We start from the raw sequence: 19,955 nt of genomic DNA on the forward strand, positions 1-19,955 counted from the left end.
AAATCGGTTTGAAACCTGTTATAATTGGCCTAAAACCTGAACTCAATTCTAATTAACCTGTGAATCTGCCAGCTAATAGGGGCCCTGGCCTCCTTTCAGCCTCCTTTTGCCTCTCCTTGCCACAACAATATTTGAAGTATGTCTTTATGTCCCAGATATTCACAGTCCTTGCCAAAATGAGGTTCCTGCACTGTTTAACTGTATAGGAATATACAATACACTTTGCCAGCAATGCATCTTCTGTCTTACAACCAACATTTTCTATTCCAAAATGCTTTAAAGTACATTTGCTTTTATACCATCTTCGAAATGCTCAGTATATTCAAGGAGACAAAATACAACAGGGCAGGTTCCCTAAAATGTAATGAGAACAAACCTAAAAATAATACCACATTATAAAATCAGTGTTTGCCATTCTTTCTATTTTCTTACTGGATTTTCAGCCTTCAGACACAGATATTTTCAAAAAGCCACAAGTTCTTATGTAACTACATCACTCTCAGAACTGGGCTTAAATAAAAATATTCAAAGAACAGTTCTCAAAACTCAGTTTTAATTTCTTTTCCCCGGTACTTCTGTCTACAAAATAAGACAACTTCCAACTCTTTCTGCCAACTTTTGGGTTACTTGCTATTACTCTTCAGTTAAGTGCTGAGCACTAAAGCTTGCTAGCAAACAAATGAAACAAAATTAACATTTTCCTGCTTCCGCAGTCAGTCTTCCAGCCTTCAACTCATACACACGCACACACACACACACACACACACACACTGTGGTGTCTCTAGAGCATCCCCAAAAGAAGGACTGGAAAGGACATGGAAAGTCTGCAGACCTGGACTGGAATTTGGCTTCTTTCATACAGCTACATTGTGGGCTGTGGGAATTGCTGCCTCATTGACAACTGCAGCCAGAAACTCAAAGTAAAGTTGGTTTAAAAAGCAGTACCAGGATAAGACTTGAGACACGAAACTGTCCTTCATATTTACTGACTCACTTTACCCTCTCCATCCTAATAAGTAACATAAACAGATTCTGAAAGAAAGCATCTACCTCACTGTTGGTAACAACAACAACAAAAAAAAAGGCAAAACAACAACAAATAAGTTCTAAAATTAGTTAAGAGTTAAACTCTTAAATCATGGTTGCTCATTATTTTACAAGCACACCATGACTGGGATTATGGTCACTTTACAGCCTTTACTGCTGTTGAGCAAACCTTTCTGCTTCAGTTACATCCACTGGACTAAACAGCATGATCCAAAATTAGCAGAACTGTGTGGGAAGGAAAATACTGAACAAATACTACACAATTTTAAACCTTGCCAGCTCTGTGGCAACACATATTGAAAAAAATATTGTATCAAAAAGAATGTTTGCAACCAAACTTTCAAACTTTGGAAAATTGATTTACATCAGCCAGAGTTACCCTAAAATGTATAAAAAGAGCATCAATTAGGCAGAGACTCTCCTGCCATCACATCACTTGTTTGTGAGCATGCTGGCAGAAGCAGCCCTGGAGCTGTACTGGGGATGAAGATGTGCCTCAGGACAGACCAGTCCCTCCTGTGACCCATCTGGATGTTGTAGGCACAGGCAGGGCTGGTTTCATGCCGGCTCACTTCAACATCACTTATCTGCAGCTGAGCTTTTCCACACAGCAAGTTTTGGTTTGTTGCACTGGAAAGAGCAACATTCCAGATATGAATCAATACTTGGGTCCCTGACAAACAGATCTGATCTGCTAAAGAATTCCACAAATGTATGGTGTCTGCACACAAACTGTCTTTGCCTTTGGAGTTTTGCTAAAAGCCAAATCTGGATCTTGCTACAGCTCTTAGGGCAGCACTTCCTGCTCTATCCAGTAAGGGCTTGGAGAACAAATAGCTCCTGACTACCCTGCTTCAGTTTTTACTTGTATTAAATCCATTACCATGTTGTGTGAGAGCTCTGAATCTGAGCAGCGAGTGGGTTTTTTCACTATCTAACAATGCGGATGAACTCAAGAGAGCTCAGTCTGCTCCTTGTACTGGGCATGTGTCAGCAGCACAGACAATTCTTAGTCTCAGGCTAACCTAAGCACTGAAGACAAAACTGTATTTTAGGGAAAAAATAGTTTGTTGCTAAAGATATCAAAATGCAAAGGCTACAACCTAAAGCATTTGCAGAGGTGACAAGAACTGAGTTGCACACACACAGAATGCACTGGTACTTCCTAACTGGAGGTGCTGGTGGGGAGAAGATTGTATTAATTGCCAAATCATCTGTTCTAGGGGGAATTTTAGTACAAACTCCCAAGACTGGTCCTGCTAAAAGCAAACAGTAAATCATTAACAATAACATTTGCTTCCTCCCCTCCTCCAGCAGCCTGTACCATGAACTTTTCACACTGCAGCCAGGAGAGGAAGGCAGTGACCTGCAGCGGATGGACTCGAGCTGTGTTCTCAGACCCTCCATGCACAGCAGATGCCATTCTTGCTCCTTTTTCTCCCTAGCTATGATTTTAACATACCCAAAATATCTCCTGAGGAAAACATGCAACAGAGATGACAGTTTTTAACAGTTCAAAGCACAGCTGATCCTAACAGAACCTCATGAAGAAACTGCTGAGGTTTTTAATTTAAAAGCTTTTCTTACAGAGTTGGAAGGGCCAGTTAGAATGAAGAATATGTTGTTTCACATCATAAAAAGACCATGCAGAGCATCTTCTACAGTGAAAGGTACAAGGCATCCAACACATATTTTATATGTAGACACAGATATATGTACATATATACACACATATATATATTTACATATAAAAATATATATATGTGTATGTAACAATCAATATTTCATACCTCATGTATACAGTATTTCTATTCAAACCATGAAAGAGAGCATATTACATATATATCTATACATCTATAAGACAGCACAGAGAAAATGGGAGAGGGGGAGATGATGAAGCATGAGCACATAAATACTGCTGGGGAGGAATGGAGCAATGAGGTTGTTTTAATCCAAGCTCCAAGAGGAAGACTTAGGCAGTGCATCTGTCCCATCATTACGGCCAAGGGACAGATGGGAGAAAAATATTGAGCATGCAGAGAAAGAGGAGTGGAAACAGCAGGCAGCCAACATGAAGAAACAGTGATGCATTTGTTAAAATTATTAATTGCAGGCATTTGGGAATTCGCTGTATTTTTCACTTTCTGCTTTCTGTCTGCCTCGCTCTGTGTTCTTGCCCACTGCTGCCCAAGCACTACTGTAATAAACACCAGGGATTCACAAGTTAACAGGCCTGAGCAGGGCAGATCTAAACAATGTCTCAATATTCAACATTCTAGAGATCATCCTGGCAGTGGGACAGACACACCAATTTGCTTTTGCCCAGGGCAGCTAACAGCAGACTTTAGAACAGAGCAGTGTCTTGACTGCTAAGGACATTTTCTTGCTCCCATAACACTCACTAGCAGTCATCACTTATGCAACATGAAGGAAGCAGAGAGCAATTTCCCCAAGAACACAAAAGTGGAAAACTCATCATGGGATTACAGAAATTATTTGAGCACAAAAAATTTCTTAAATTAATTTGCAAGATACTGCTGCATTTATACACCTGGAAGAAGCAAAGAACACTATGAAAAGAACTGCTCTAAAATTCAACTTTGCTCATAGGCCTGAGGACTAGAGACAAGAGAACTCCCAGACCTCACTCCCTCCAGTAGCACAGGTCTGTGTGCTGGTGCCAATTCATTGCTGCTCATTTGCCAAGATGCATCATGGACAGCAAACTTCAAAGTCTCACGTAGTGGAGCATCAATAATTTCACCATCCAGATGCAGGTGAATTCTCACCCTGGCCACCAGCTATTTTCATAGCCAGAGAGGTGTCACCAGGAGAGAGCCACAGCTCACCACAACACATTCCTGATTCCCTGAGCAGCATCAGCTGCCAGCTGTTGGAGTAATTCACCACTAGCAAATATTGAGGTCTGGACTGCAGCTCACTGCAGCAGTCTGAGCACTTCAGAACTGTTTCCACTCACTCCACATGCAGAATCACCACTGCTACAGATTAAAAGATGCTGCTTTTAAAACCCAGTCTCACATGCCACAACACACAGAAAAAAAAAAAAATACAATGCCCTTTTATTTCTTTTTACTATTGTAACGTATATCACATTAAAGACAGCATTATAATAGAATATTCCATGTTGTCAGTCTTTTTAAGGTAGGCCTAGATGAAAATGTCCCATCTCTGAATGCTGCTGTAATTAGAACATCAGCATCTAGCTGCAGGACTCCACAGCCAGATAGAACAGATGTGTTCTTTATTTATTACACCACTGTGACCTCAAAAGAAGTGTAATGTTAGGAAATCCATGTGATTGACAAGGTACCAGTCCTATCCTTTCCTATTCCTATCCTTGCAAGTTATTGAAAGCAACAGGTAAAGTTTCTTCTTTTTTTTTTTTTTTGTTTTTCTTTTTTTTTGTTTTGTTTTGTTTTTCAGAAAGATACATCAGATATATTTTTAATGGGGAAAAAAATAGCCTGACCATTCATTTGTACCACAAGGAACATGCCTTACATGGAGTGCACCTGTTCTTTTGAGTTATAAAATTTATTAAAAGAACTGATTGGATGAATTCTACTTTTTTCCTGCTTTAATATATTTTGTAGTCATTTAAGACCTGATTCACTACTGCTGCAGGGCTGTAGGAACTGCATTCTCAATTAATAAAGCATTTCCAGATACAAAAATGTAGCACAAATAAAATAAACAGATAGACACAAAAAAAAAAGATAAAAAGAGCCGGCCTCATTACACAGTTGGAAAAACAAGGCACGGAGACTAAAAGGCTGTCCTAAGGTTGCACAGGAACCCACAACAAGGTGGGAACACCCTCCACAACCCCAGAACTCCAGTGTCACAGCCAAATGCTACTCTTCCCCAACCAGCAAGGTTCCATGTCTGCCCATGGCACGGAGCACATGCAGAAGCTGCAGGAACAGCTTCATCCATCACCTCCACAGCCTTGGGTCCCACTCTCCTCTCCCACTTTGTCACCTCCACCAACTGCACTGCTTTAATCACTGCTGAAGCAATGCTGCAGACCAGACAAGTGCAATGATCCATTCTTCTGGTCAGTAGGAAAAACCTTTTAAACCTGTTTCACCCCATTTGTAAGCACCAGAGATAAAATTTAGAAGTTGGATCCCACGAAACAGCTCTGTAAAAACAATGGGGTTCATCAGGAAACAAAGCTCTAGAGGACAACATCATTCAGCCAAAACAAGAAAAGCTGAGATTTAACATCAATATTTTCCTATTTTCCAAGATACTTATCATAATTAGTAACAATAGGAAAGGCATGATTGCAAGTTAAGCACTGTGCAGGCTGCATGAAGAAAGTGCTGTGAGGCTGAATCAAGGCAACACAGAACAGCGGCTGGAAATTAAGTGCCTTCCAGTGTTTAAACTAATCAGTTCATTGTGTTAAGGGCTTCATGATAACACCATCCACTTAGTGCCTTGGGAAGTGAGCTCCTCTAATCCTCCTCCTTTTTCACTAGCTAGCACTTTCTCCAGTCCTGTGGCATCAGACTGGGATGTCACAAATAAACCACTGAGATCTAATTACGGACGCAGAGCGTGCCAGGAAAGAAGATGAGCAACATGGGAAAAGACGCCCAGCATTATCCCAAAGAGGCACTGGAGGGGAAGCAGGGCTGGCAGGGAGTACCACAAAGCTGCAGGAAAAGCACAGTGAATGCACTTTCACTGGATCCTCAGCCTGGAGAAGGTTTAAAAAAAATGTTTGAAACTCACTACACCATCACATAGCCTGATGCTTTGCCCTTAGACTTCAGAGTGATGAGGAGTGCTGCAGTACAGGACGTATAGTGGGTAAATAGAATAGACTGAGGTCAGCCAGCCCAGTTAGCTCTGCCCACTTATCTCTTCAAAGACAGATTCTTAAAATTGCTCAATAACCACAAAATAAACAGGATTTTCAAAGATTCCTCTTGGTGACCGCAGCAAAGAGGCTGGGTTTGCCAAAGGCAGGAGAAGAGCTGCTGGGTGCTTCCCTTCTTTCAAAATTATATACTCTGGATAGAAGAGCCTAGATGAAAACTGAATATTGACTTTTTTTAAAAAAATCCAATCAACACAATGTTTGGGTGGCAGTTGATCCTGCAAAGATCTGACATCTACAATGTCAGAGGCATTTTTTGCTTCACAGAAACAAGAGCATTTTGCTTTCTCTTAACACTCACTACACCAACATGCATATACCTAACAGATATACATGAATGCAAACATTTTCACACTATTACTGCTGGCTGAACTAAAATCAGGCTTGTGGCACAGGCTGTCCTTCGTCCTAGCCTGATCGGGTGTCACTGATACTTTGCATTTCACAAGTGAGAACATTGTGGATAATTGTCACAGCTGCAGAATTCTTTCAGTGTCAGCTTCCCCATCTGTACAGCTCGGGGACAGGACAAAGATACTCATCCCTCTGTGAGAAAACTGCTTGAGAAAGCATAAAGGCCATCTCAGGCTATGGTAAAATAGTAGTAACTTCATTTTGCAGACAAGAGGAACACAAGCTATAGAAGATGAAAAAGCCACTAATGGAGGGGCACAAAGTGGAAGCTAAGAGACCCCTCTAATAGTTTTCATTTACTCACTTCACACAAACATAAGTGATGAAATAACATGAAAGGCATAAAAGGACAAAATCCAACATAAAAATCAGCCTTTAAACCTTCTTTGGGATTTTGGGTTTATCCTGAGAGGGCTCTTTTGGGGTCTGAGACATTTTCCCTTCTGCCATGAGGAAGTAGATACTGTCACCATATATTTATACACTATTTCTCTGCTTTTAAAATACCAGGGTGCAGGCTTGGCAGTGCTTTCTGAATTCCCAGGGCTTGCCCATACCAGAAGCCTGTATAAAGGAACTTAACCCACAGAAAATTCACAACCTTCCCACAGTTTTCACCTGGGCCAAACCCACTGCTGCTCCCACTCAAGCAGGGAACTCACAAGCTGGGAACTCCTGTGAGGGGTTTTTGGGTGAAATCCTCCCATCTGCAGCCAATCAGGACAGATGGCAATAAGGTCCCTCACACTGGCATCTGTACAGCTGGTTTGGTGACCATCACTGGACACCATAGAAAATTAATTCCAATTAATAGTTACACTACTTCCCCTTTATAGATGTGCATGACCACGTATGCTGAAGGACCAAGAGGTTTAGGTTAGCATTTTACTTACAGTTAAAACTAGTTTTAATGTGAAAGAAACTCTTGTAGGCCAAGGAGCAATTGAACAGCTGCCTGCAGCTCTCTGAAGGGCAGGTCCAAAGCAGAACACATTTTTTCTCAGTCTTGCCAGGAGATACAAGGAGGGACAAAAGCCACATACTGCAGCTTGTGGGCTCCAAACTGGGTGCTAAAACCCCTTTTTTACTAAGATGGTGATGCAGCACATGAACAGCTGCTCAGAAAGGCACCTCTGTCCTTGGAGAGCTTTAAAGCTTGACTCAACAAAGCCACTGCTGACCCAGTGCAGCAATAACCCTGCTTCCCCTGGAAGGTCAGGCTAGATGGTCTCCAACCAACACTCCCACTCAATGCCTCCATGACTAAAATGTTGCAGGTATCCTGCACTGAGAAAGGCCAGAATTGCAGGAAGGAATCCTTCCCAAAGGCTAAGGACCTTCACACTTTTTCTCCCCTTGTCTTTGTGGCTCTTGTGTCAAATCCTTGTGTGCATCAGTGAGAGGGAGCCCATGGTGTCTGACAGGCTGACAGCAGGACCAGACTCACTGCTGCAGCTGTTGAGGTCCTCACAGGTTTCTGTATGGATTGTAATAAGAACTTTTGTTCAAGTGTCTTGGAATCAAAAGGAAACATTTATCACAGCATATTTTTTTTTATTTTTAAAGCTAAAAATATATAGAGCACAACAGCCTCAAGCAGTACTGTAATCCTAAACAAACATCAGCCATGAGCCACATGAAAAAGTGATGCAACATAAGGAAAGCAATTGGTTCAATGCATCAGGGATGCACAAGTTGAGTTTACAACACTAACACAATCTGCACTCAAAAAAATTACCTGCCTCAGACCACTGTCTTGTCAGAGAAGGAAATTCAGTTCCTAACTCATTAATTCATTAGTTGTCAAGGTAAAAATGGTCTTCATGCTTCTACATAACATTTTGTAAATTACTAAGAACAAATTTTGTGAAACTACCCACTAATGAAAAAGCATCAACTTCTGAGTACCCAAATCAATATTAAGTTTTACAGTGGAGCTATTGCTGAAGTTTGCTGGAATGAGGGGTGCTCAGGCTCTGAATAATCACCCTGGCTGGCTGTGCATGCACATACCTGATCATGCTACTTAGCAAGTCACTTTGGGCCACAGCAGAATCCATTTGATATTTCACTTCTGTTTGCTAACCTGTCAGTAAAGCTATTCCTGTGGCAAGAAATAACATGGAACATTTCTCCCCCTTAATGGCTGCCTAGAAACTATGGCATTATCTCATTGTGAAAAGAAACAAATGGGGCACCTGGAACCATAATGAAGTGTGACTTTTATTTTCAGAACACTAAAAATAATGAATGTGTGGAGCTGCACTGGCTGCAGCCAGAGCTGCTGCATTTGTGTGGCCACTGATTAGATGAACCAGTTTGTTACAGACAGCTAGGCTGTCTGATTGAGATAAATGCCTTTGCTGAGCACAGCCAGACTGCCTCAATTTATTTCTCTGGTGTTGTTATTACCCAGCTAAGGGTACAAATTGCTTTACCTGAGCTTTTCTATACTTCGTATTTTATACATTACTTCTATTATCTATTCTTTTATTTTCAACCTGAGCTTGGGATTCTTTGGAACTGTAGAGACTGGCTCTATTAGTAAAATTTATACTTATCAGGTCTTTTGGATTTTGTATTACAATTTCCCCTTTTTAATTTAATGTTTGTTTTATTGATAGAATGAAGGTAAAGAGTTGGGATAAGAGCAAGTAGAAGACATCTCTCAGAATTCCTGCTGTATCATATCAGTATTGTTTCTTGATTCCTTAACCATTCAGTGCTCACTGTGCAGAAACATTAAACTCCTACATGCTTCTGGTATCCCATCAATGTTTTTCATTCTCCATAGGAAAATTTCAATAAGAACTGAGCTTCATGGAGTTTTCCATTATTTAATTTTATAAAACCAATTTTTTTTTTTCTTTTAGGAAGAAAGATGGAACATAAGTCAGGAAATATCTGAATTATGACCACTGGCTACCAATCATGAAGCAGCACTTTTGTTTACAATTCATGGAGAATGTTCTGGAGTTTACCTGTGCCTATTTGACAAAAATCTTTTATTAACTGCTCATAAGAAAGATAATTTCTTGCTACACACAGGCCAGGCAGAAGATTTCTTCCTCATGAGAGAGAAAAGGATTTCTTGTATTTGTGAGACATGAAAGAATACCAGTAATTACAGCAAACCTTACTTAGGACATCAGATCCAGTGTATCACATTTTGGTCTCAGAAGCAATCCCAGACCCAATTTTCCAAGGAGAATAATCTTGGATCATTTTTTAGGTAAGGAATAACCACAAGAGACTGAAATCACCAACATTTTTCTTTGCACAAATTGCATGTCTTGTTGCACCCTCAAAAAGTTTCTCAGCTATTGGGAGCACAAATAAATCCAAATTAGCACTACTAAAGCTGAGTTACATACTGCTGGATGATACCAAGTAGAAGTCATGGTTCTTGCTACGTTGAATGGGACCACAGTGGCATTTGGTCCATTTTTCTCCAGGGTGATCCTGCTGCAGCTCCTTCTCAAGGGACTCTTGACACAGATCACATTTGGGCAGTAACTGAAAGCTGAGCTCCAAGTGGCATTACCAAGAATTTTTTGCTGCATTACATTATATCCCCCAAGGTGCAGGACAACATTACTTGCAAGTTTGATGAGTAGCGTGCATTAGAAAAATGAAGCCATTAAATTCTCATAAGCTTTTCAATTTTTAATGTTATAAAACTCTAGAAATGCTTTTTGTCCCCAGGGCATGCACCAGTTACCACAACAGCAAAGCCTGGCTCTTCCTATTCAAGTCTAGTCTCTTCCTAATGTCTCAGGCTCTCTCCTTCCCTTTACTTAGAACCATCCTCATTGTGGGTCCTCATGGCTCAGGCTGATTTTACTAAAAAGACACAAGTGGCCCTCACTGACAAGGACCTGCACTGAGAAAAATGCCTTCTTGCTATTTTCTGTAAGATGCATCTTGTTCTGTACCTTGGGCTTTCTCATTTCGCCTTAATATTTTTCACTACAGTTCCAATTTCAGCTCATATTTCTTTTCTTTGTAACTGAATATTGGCATCTAAGATGTCTTTTAGACCAATCTATTGACCCTTTGTATGAATTTATTATAATCAAACCCATTAGTTTCAGACCCTGTCCACACTGAGTTACATTTGTGGGATTCTATCACTCCCTAATGATTGTAGTTTGCAGCCTTTCAGACCATTATTTTCTTTTTGGCCTCGTAAATGCCACCTAGCACTGCCTTTCCACCAGGCAGAATGAAGATTCTATTTTTTGGCTATTTCTGTTGCTTTCAGTCAATTTTTAAGAACCTGAGAAGTGTGTTTCAAAACTTTGTATAAAAGAAAGGCACAAATTGACTCTTACAGAAAATGCTATTAAAACCTCTTGTTTTACTTGTTTAGCAGAAGAAAAGACTCCAAATGCTGCAACTTGTGCCAGAGAAGTGGACAAACAGAAATGTACAGAACTGGACTAGCAGATGTCTTTGCCTTCATGTGAACGCGGCTGAGGAACTCAAATGAGCAGAGATCAATTAGTACCCATTTTCCCATTTTCTGTAATCTTCACCCCTCAATTAGTTATCATTTCCTAATTAAGCATAGCTATAAGATGCAGAATTTTCCCCAACATCACTCGAGAAACAATTTAATCCTCATAATTAAAAATATCTTAATACCACGAAAGTGAAATCAGAGACTCAACAGACCCCCACAAGCTACAAATAATCAGGATGGTTGATGTATTAACACACTTCTGCCTCATCTGCCTCACTAACAAGTACTGTTTCAGGAAAATAACCAGCTTCCCAGTGCTGCTTACACCTTCTTAGGCACTTTATAGCAGAAGCCTGACAACTGTCCCTACACAAATAAATTTTAGTTACATGTATTTTATGTACAGAACAGACTTATGAGGGAATAAGAGTAGCTTCACAAATTTCAATCTGGTTAAGCCTCCCAAGCCATCTTTTAAAAATCAAATATACTTCATGTCACGTTTTTATTAGCAAGGAATTTCTTGTGCTGTCACATTATTCTCTTGCCAAGTTTGTTTATTTTTCTCTGAAGGCTTCTCCAGAGTAAAGCAATATTGATCAATGTAATGTCATTGACCCCAGAACACAATGTGCTAAATAATTCTCATTGTGCACATTCCATGACAAAACTGATGTGAAAACAATAATAAATGTTCAGCATAGGAGCTGGTTAAATAAAGCCTCTGGAATTTTAGGCTCACATGCTTTAATCCTACAACCTAGACTGCCTCTTTTTTTGTTTATATGAGCTTACCATGCAAATGATTTTATTTGCTATTTGTAATTGAAAAAATAAATGTACTTCAGAGCTCTAGAACTCTATTTCGAAACTCAAGAGTTCATATTAAAAAGAAAAGAACCCTCAGTACCTCAGACTAGACCACCTGACTGATGTTTGAAAGCCCAGACAGTATTTTGGGCAAGCTTATGAAAATGCACCAGCCTTCCTGCTCTTTTGCCCTGCCCCCTAAGTGCATTTGTTATGCCATGTTTTAATTTCTTATCTCACAGCTTCTGAATTCACATATCCCTGCCACACTCCAAACTCTTCCTTAAGGCTTCATTCCTATTAGCATGTTCAAGGAATTCCAGCCTGCAGATTCTGTTCTGCACTTCCTGTGCCCAAAGAGTGTGAAGCAGAACAACAGACACAGAAACAAGAAAAGTTGATGCTATCTATGACGTCTTATATTCTACCAGTGGGGAGAATGGCAAATATGACTATAAACCCTGAAAGCCATTCCTAAGGATGTGGTGAACACTGATGCAATGCACACTAATCCCTGCAGACACGTTTTGGGAAAGGAAACTTAAAGCTAAGTGAGTCCTACAGAGTTAACACTCTGCTCTTGCCACAGAGCTCTCTCCAGTTCTGACCAGACCTCAGCACGTGTCCCAGAGCCTCAGAGCCATCTCTGGACAGATGGGAATGAAACATGAGGCACAGGAAAAAGCATCTGTGAACTGTCATTCAGGAATAAAGTCATTTTGATTCAGCAACATAATTTGTAAAGACATGCAACTCTCTACAGCCTGCCAGACTGAGTCCCTCAGAAGGCCCCAGAGAGAACAAACAAATACCTGCTTCAAAGAGGTAGTAACTCAGCTATAAAAATTGTTAAGGATACAAAAAGCACAAAAGATGGATACAGATAGGGCAGGCAGAGTAACAGCAAGAAGCAATGAGGAGTCGTTTTCTCATGTAAGTGGGTTAATCACAGTCAAGTTTTTGTAGGCATGAAAAAACCCAGCATCTTAAAAAGAGTTTCAGAAGAGGAAAATAAGTAAGCAATGCAGATGTTCATGCAGCTTATGTCTGAGATGACACAGATGGAGTCAAATGTGGGCTGATTCACTGTTAAATGCAAGGCTACAAAACTCTTTTGGGGCAGCACTCTGAGGAGATACAAACCAGGCCAGACTACAGCTGCTGAAGCCAAGGAAATGATGTTGCAATAACCAAGATGCAAAATCACTGACAGCCTGGATGAAAGCTCAGCAGTGTGCAAAGACAGGAAAAGTTGTCATGCAGACAGACTTAGGAGGATTTTGATAGGCTGGATGGAAAGAGAGAGGAAGAGCTGTGAGCTGAAGGGAACAAGCAGATAGATTACTCATTCAGTGAGGAAGCAGCACAGCAGCTGGAAGGGGACAATGTAGGAGCCCTTGGGCAGATGAGGAGTTCCAGGTTAGCAAGGTTTTGTTAAGGCAAAGCAGAGATGAGGGGACATCAGAGGTGCACTGAGATCACAGGTTGGTCACAAGCTGATGGGTGTTGGGCACAGAAGTAGATTTCCAACACTTTACTTTATTAATTCCATTAGCTTTGCCTGGAGAACTCCTTAACCATTCCAGAAAGGCTGGAGCCTTTACACTGTGAGCCAGTGACTGAAGCTGTTTTAGTACTTCACTTCTCTTGGAGCTACCTCAGTTGACACAGATTGCTCAGCAGATTTCCACAGCTCATTAATATTTTCTGCAAGTTAACTCTCAGCTCAGACTGGCTGTACTTCAGTGTGTCTCCTGCTACAAGGTTTCTACCACTGCCTTTTCACACTCCTCTCTACCTGATGCCCCTCATTTTCAAGATGCTTCCATCTTCCAGTAGCTAACAACAAGAGCTGCAACTTCTGATCCATCCATGAGGAACATTTGGATGCAGCAACAGGAATCAGGAAGACTGAATGGCGATTCAGAATTCTGTTTTCTGCATCTGTTTCTTCATCCCCACTGCTTTGAAAAAATCCAGCCATGTGTCAAGTTAACATGAATTACTTCCCTAAACTCAAGTTTTCCTGCAGTGGATCACACACCCTGAGTTAAAAGCCTTGTCAGCCCTTGCTGTCTGTCAAGCTGGCCCATAGAAGTACACAACCACAGACACAACCACAGACACAGACACTAATTAACAACATTCCACTGTGCCACAAATGAGAAATGCCAAGAGATCTACCTGCACCCTGCCCTGCTCCTTACACAGCTCCCACTTCACGAGCACACATGCACACAGACAGCAGGCAGACAACAATATACAGAGAGAATGAATGGGTCTCTAGTGTTTCAGATTTACCTACAACCGTGTCCTTCCATCAGAACTTTAAGAGTGTTTTGCTTCTGGCACTAGCATTAGCAATCCCACAATACAGACTGTTAAGAAAAACGTTGCTCAACATTAGAGATAGTTAGAAACAGAGTTAGAAAAATCTGGGTGCTTCCCAGGAGCACTCTGCAAATTACTCATGAACTAGAAGATATTTTAGAAACTGTGCATTGCATAGCTGCTGCCAATGGGTTACACAAGTCTCTGACCAAAAATCAGAAAGAAAAAAAAAAAACAAACTAAAAATGAATATCCTGGTGAAAAGAAGAATGTGTACATCTCATGTATTAGAGACACAAACTGCATTTGAAATAAAGGACATGCATATGGAAAGTGCAAATATCTGAGGGGCGGTTGGGGGGAAAGAATTAAATGCAGATAAAACTCTTGCTGGTGAAAATAACATTTGAATTTAATTTTATATCCAGACTATCCAGTTCACAGTCCTTTCATTCCTACTGTGGGAAAATGGGAACTGGAAAAAAGTCCCACCAAGGAGGCTCTTTTCTTTCCCTCCTTTTTCCTTCCTTTTTTTTTAAATGTTAAAGTCTGTGATGACCTAAAGAAAGTAACAAAACAAAACTGTGTCCAATATTTTAAACTCAACTTTCCCTAGGGTCTCAAAACTGCATCTGTTCCACGTGCACTGAATTCAGCAGGAATTCTTTGTCCAAGATGACTAAAATATCAGAGTCTGCAGCGAGGGACACCAATATATAAAATAAATAGTAAGAAAAAGACATTTAAGAGGTGAATACATACAACCTACAGCTACTGCTTGGTAGAGCTAATTGCTCTTTCAACGTTTCTAAATTGCCCCAAATACATTTTATCATTTAGCTTATAAAGTAGGCCTTTAAAGGGGCATTCCTACATTCAGCCTGTAACATTACCTTGTAGGCAGCTTGTCTCATAAACTGCTTTGCAGGCTGCTTCCAAATAGCAGGCACTGTAATGACCCATCTTACTTCGGTGTTTTCAAAGTCCGAGCCTCCTTGGTCACTGAGCTCCTAAAAAGGGGAAAGAAAAAAAAAAGAAAGAAAATAGAGGTGAATGTAAAATGATGGGTGTCTACAGGAAAACATTTTTTTCTGCTGGCTCTGATAACAGTAACACTCTTTTCAATTTTTTTCCTGTTACATCCATGCTACAAATCAGAATTACTTCCAACCTGCCAAGAATGCTTTACTGTGCCAAAAGGTGGGAATAAGGTTGAAGCTTTCTCAAGGAGGCCTATAGAAAAGTTTAGTGCTCAAAATAAAGCAGAAAAGTTGGCTTTTGCAAAAGCAGCAATTTACAGAATATTACAGCATATTTATGTACATCTTTAGCCATGGTGTGGGATTTGCTGTTAGCCTGAAGAATTCACGCTTACATCTTGATTAATACACAGAAAAATATTTGGGGTATCACTGATGAGCATTTATGTTTTACAATCTGGATTTTTCAATGACTTCTTTATACACCACTTACCTTTAAATCAAACTTTTATAATGCAGTTAACAAGGGGAAGTTACAGTTAACCCCTCTAAAAAAATGAGTGATTGGTCCTTCAAAATTTTGCTTTAAGCAAACATTCAAGACTAGTTTAGTACTTTTATTGTCCTTTTTCTTCTCCCCTTAAAAAAGAGGGAAGTCTGTACTGCATTTGCAAATTAGGTGATATACTGACATGTTTTGGGCAAGGTTCCAAGTAAAATGTCATTACCATATGTCCTATCTAAATCTCCATCCAAACAGAGAAAGGTTCAGAAAGGTGGACAACAGGCCTTTAGAATGTAAAAAAAAAAATGTTTCTGCATGTGCTGAGCCAAGGTGTTGTGTTTGTTTAGCTATGCTGCAGTTCAAAAATCCATGCTGGAAAAAGTAGCACCTTTATACTGCACAGGGCACCACAGACAGCCACAGCACAGTGCAAAGTAACAGCTCACTTACATGGCATGTCTAATTAGTTCCAGGATTCACTCACAAATGCCAGGGATTTAGTTATTAACATCAGGAAAAGGATGTAGCCCTGAGCAGGCGGCACAGCAAATATATGGGATTTTATCCAGCATTCATATTTGCTAAAAATGTCCCCAGTCTACACACAGGTCCAAGTCTGTGACTCCACAACCAGCCCCAAAAAAGTACAGTTAAAAATGTCCCTGACAAGATGAGGCATTTGAGTTGTAGTGGCAGGATTGTTTCTCTGCAGCCATAAGGAACAGACTGGGATCTCAGAAAAAATAAATTAAACCCATTCAAAAAAGTAGGTTAGCTCTTAACCACAAGGCTATTTTAAACAACACTTGCTTGGATGAATACTCTGATTTGACCCAAGAATTGCTCTGCTCACACTGACAATGTAGTGGCATTGGAAGCCAATGTTTACTTAACTCACAATTGACTATTTACACGAGATTTAACATCTCAAAACCTGTTTACTGGGGACATGTATTCCATTGGAGAATAAGGAAAACAATCTTGTAATCCAAGAAGACTGCAACAAATGAGCACTGCAACATTTCAAATTAGATATGGAAAATAATAAGCTTTTAAATTTTCTTGTCAAATGTACCTTTTTTTTTCCCCCATTAAAAATACAGTAGAAAATACCTAAGCCAGTAAAAAGCTATTCAGAACTCTGCATCACAGGGATGCTATTAGTGAATCAAGCTTGACCTGTGCAAGGGGAAATTACTTCAGGCTATTGTGAGCTCTCCAGAGTCCACAGCCTGCCCAGAGTTTCTACACCTGCCTTGCTTTGTTTACATCAAATACAACTTAGGTCGAAGCTTGGCAAGGCTAAAAATATTAAGGTCATATTTATACTAGTTATAAATACAGAAAATCTTGATAAGGAAGCATTACCCCACCTTTAATGCCTGTTCCTTAAAGAACTGCAGAGCATAAGCAAATATCTCAAGTGCTTTGACTTTTTTGCCATTTGCTGCTGTCAGGTCTGTCTCCATGGTAAGATTCTACATGAAAGAAAATAACTGGAAGTTATTAAAAGAAAAAGGCAAACATCAAATTAATTCCCACTGCTTGAGGACAGTGAACTCTTCATTATTCACCTGATTAGGAAAAAGTGACAAAACTATTCTGAAGAGGATTTAACTCATCACTTGAATTTCCTGGATCATGACACTTTGCTCCTTATTTTAGACTTTGTTTTTAAACACTTACCATGCCTACAGATAACTGTAGGCAGAGAAAGAAATGTGGACTAAATATTAAACAACTGCAATATATACCTCTGTAAATAACTGCAATAAAGTTTCAGATGCAAGAAACTTAATCCAAGTTAAAGGTATAGATTTTTGGTTTTCCACCAACAGATGAAACCAGAAAGCACCTCAAAACAGAAAGTACTGGCCAATTCCCAAAGCTCTAAAATGGATTAAAGACAAAAACACAATCAGTAGGAATAATGTCAAATTAACAGCCCCACTGGCACTTGCAGTTCTGGCAATGAATTCTGGGTGAATTTTCTTGGCTGCTCTAGAGCTCAGTCTGGCTCTTATATCCCATTCCTGCTGACCAGATTTATTGAACAAACCAACCTTATGCAGACAGGACATGAAGATCTAAGCAAAGCAGATACTGAACTTTAAAGATCTGCAAGGAAGGCTGGCAAGATACAGCTGCCAAATGCAGTGAGAAACAAAAGGAATCATAACACTAACTGAAGAGTTTAATTTCCTCAATTTACTCTCCAAACGTAGAGATGCTTCACTTCCAGTTGACAAAAATTTAGTAGTGTTCAGAGGAAAACAACTCGAGTAGCAAACACAGTTTTGGTGCTACTTACACCAGTGGTATGCAGCTTCATCTTAAACTTTTCAAAATACAACCAGTGCTTTGATTCAGTGGGATCCAAGTCATGGTAGAAGTCTCTTGCTGCATAGCCAAAGCTATGGAACTTTCTCTCTGGTGTGAGGAGGATTGTGGTCGGGGTCTTCTGGTTGGAAACACCTGGATCTCCACCTTCCCATCGCCTGGCCAAAAAGTGAAACAGCTCCAGTAAGTGATGCTCAAGGTCAGAGCAGCAGGAAAAAACACGTGTATCATGAGAAAAAGCTATGTGGTGGCAAATTACACAGATTGCTTTTCCCTTCAAAGATAGTAATTTCAAACCTTACCATACCAAAATCAAGTGGGTTTATTTCCACCTAAGAAAAAAGGAGTGCAATTTTCATTTCAGGTAATTCAACACATTTTTGTGGTTATGTATAATTCTTAAGGACACATCACACTCAGATAAGAACACAGGTTTCCTGAAGTAAGCCATACACAATTAAGGAAACCGTTTTGTACTTAAAATTTCTACCTAAGCCAACACATGTAATATATATTATAGAGGAAAAAAATAATCAGTAATTATCCAAGAACACTACTAATAAAAACCCAAATATGGCCCTTCCAATTGTGATTCAGACTTCATGAATGGTTACTTGCAAGGGATACTTTTCCCATTTTGAATTAGGGACCTGCTTAAGTCATCTAACATCACCATGGGGAGGTTGAGTAAATCCCCACTTCTGTCCCAGAACATTCCCTGAAACAAGACAAGCCAGTTCAACCAACATCTGATCATGTGCTTCATTTCCTAGACACCTGAAACTCTGAAGGCATCCATGCCTGCAGATGCTGAGCTCTCTGCACTTCACTTTCTACTCATGCGAAGTTGATGGATTTTGTGTTTCAAATACCCAAAATTCTGTACAAGTTTCAAACTGTCAAAAATGAAGCAGACTTCCCCAACCTCCAAGAATGCTAAAGGCACCAAAATATTTCTGTCACTACTGGTGAATAAAACAATCCTATCTCATCAAGATTGTGAAGGTATTTTAGGGGATACCCACGAAAGTATTAAGGCAAAGGTAAACTCAAAGCTGCTTTCACAGAACGGATAAGGAAATAAATAAGGAAATAAATAAGAACACTGAATATGGGAACACCCAGCAGCAGGAACTGAAGGGGGGCATGGCAGGACAAAAAGGTCAGACAGTAGAAAGTTGTAGAAACAGCTGTGAGCATTCCTTCTCCATCCCAAAAAAAAAGGCAGAATGGAAGAAACTCACATTACTGTTCCTCCCCCCACCATATACAAGTACTTTCTGTATGAGAAACAAACATTTACCAGAAAACATTTTCTTAAAAAGGCATCAGTGGAAAATCTGTTTATACTCTCAGACATAATCATAACACAGCTCAAACAGGAGCCAAGTTAAGATCACACAGGCAACTGCATTCATTATTAAACCACACGTCAATTGCTTTTTCTAAAGATAGCAAAACGTACTTTCAGAACATACTCCTGCCAAAGCCCTCATTCTGAAGCACAAAAAGTCTGCCTTGCTCTGTGGTAGCTGTTTATGTGACATAGGAAGAGTATGTAGAAAAAATAATTCCCGTTTCACTCAGAAACAGTTGAATCCATTGAACATTAATTGACCAAGGCAGAAACTGACACGGCAAACTGCAATCTAAGGGGTTGGTACTTGGCAAAGTAACAAGGAATGGGATCTTCTGAAGGGCTGGGACCCCTTCACATCATTCAACTGGATCAAACTGAGCAAATTCTCTCTTTTTAGCTCAAGCAGCAGAGAATAACACATCAGAACTTCCTTCAGTGCAGAGGACAATTCCACTGCCCTGAAAGCAGAAACAGCGTGATGAGGAGTGGAATGATTTCCACATTCATCCACTTGAAAAAACTTCCCTAAATCTGCCCAGTTCCGCTGCTCAGCCCCTGAGCCATGATCAGCTGGCAAGGGCTCTGCTCCAGGTAATTTCTTCTAACCTGCTGCTAGAAATGCACTTGGTCAACTCCAAAATCTTTGAGTAGGTGTTACAGCAAACATATGGTTCCAATGTGAAGAAGCTGGGATCTCACAGCTCATGAACAGAAAACACTGCTATTCCAGCAGATTGTTAAATCCCACTCACCCGCTGCAAGCAGAGAGGAGACAGACTGCTATCGTT

General features: G+C 40.2%; 1 protein-coding gene across 1 annotated transcript in view; it reads right to left on the reverse strand.

The window, feature by feature from the left end:
* Positions 1-19,955, reverse strand: part of HSPA12A (heat shock protein family A (Hsp70) member 12A) — a 53,527-nt gene that overhangs the window by 13,535 nt on the left and 20,037 nt on the right. Inside the window, exons 5-7 of the mRNA XM_066554396.1 lie at positions 17,779-17,965; positions 16,841-16,945; positions 14,876-14,992 (exon numbers count right to left, since the gene is read on the reverse strand). Coding sequence (XP_066410493.1) covers positions 14,876-14,992; positions 16,841-16,945; positions 17,779-17,965 — 409 coding nt within the window. The remainder of the gene's footprint in view (positions 1-14,875; positions 14,993-16,840; positions 16,946-17,778; positions 17,966-19,955) is intronic.

This window comes from Molothrus aeneus, chromosome 8 (genome assembly GCF_037042795.1).
Source record: "Molothrus aeneus isolate 106 chromosome 8, BPBGC_Maene_1.0, whole genome shotgun sequence".
Classification (NCBI taxonomy): Eukaryota; Metazoa; Chordata; class Aves; order Passeriformes; family Icteridae; genus Molothrus; species Molothrus aeneus.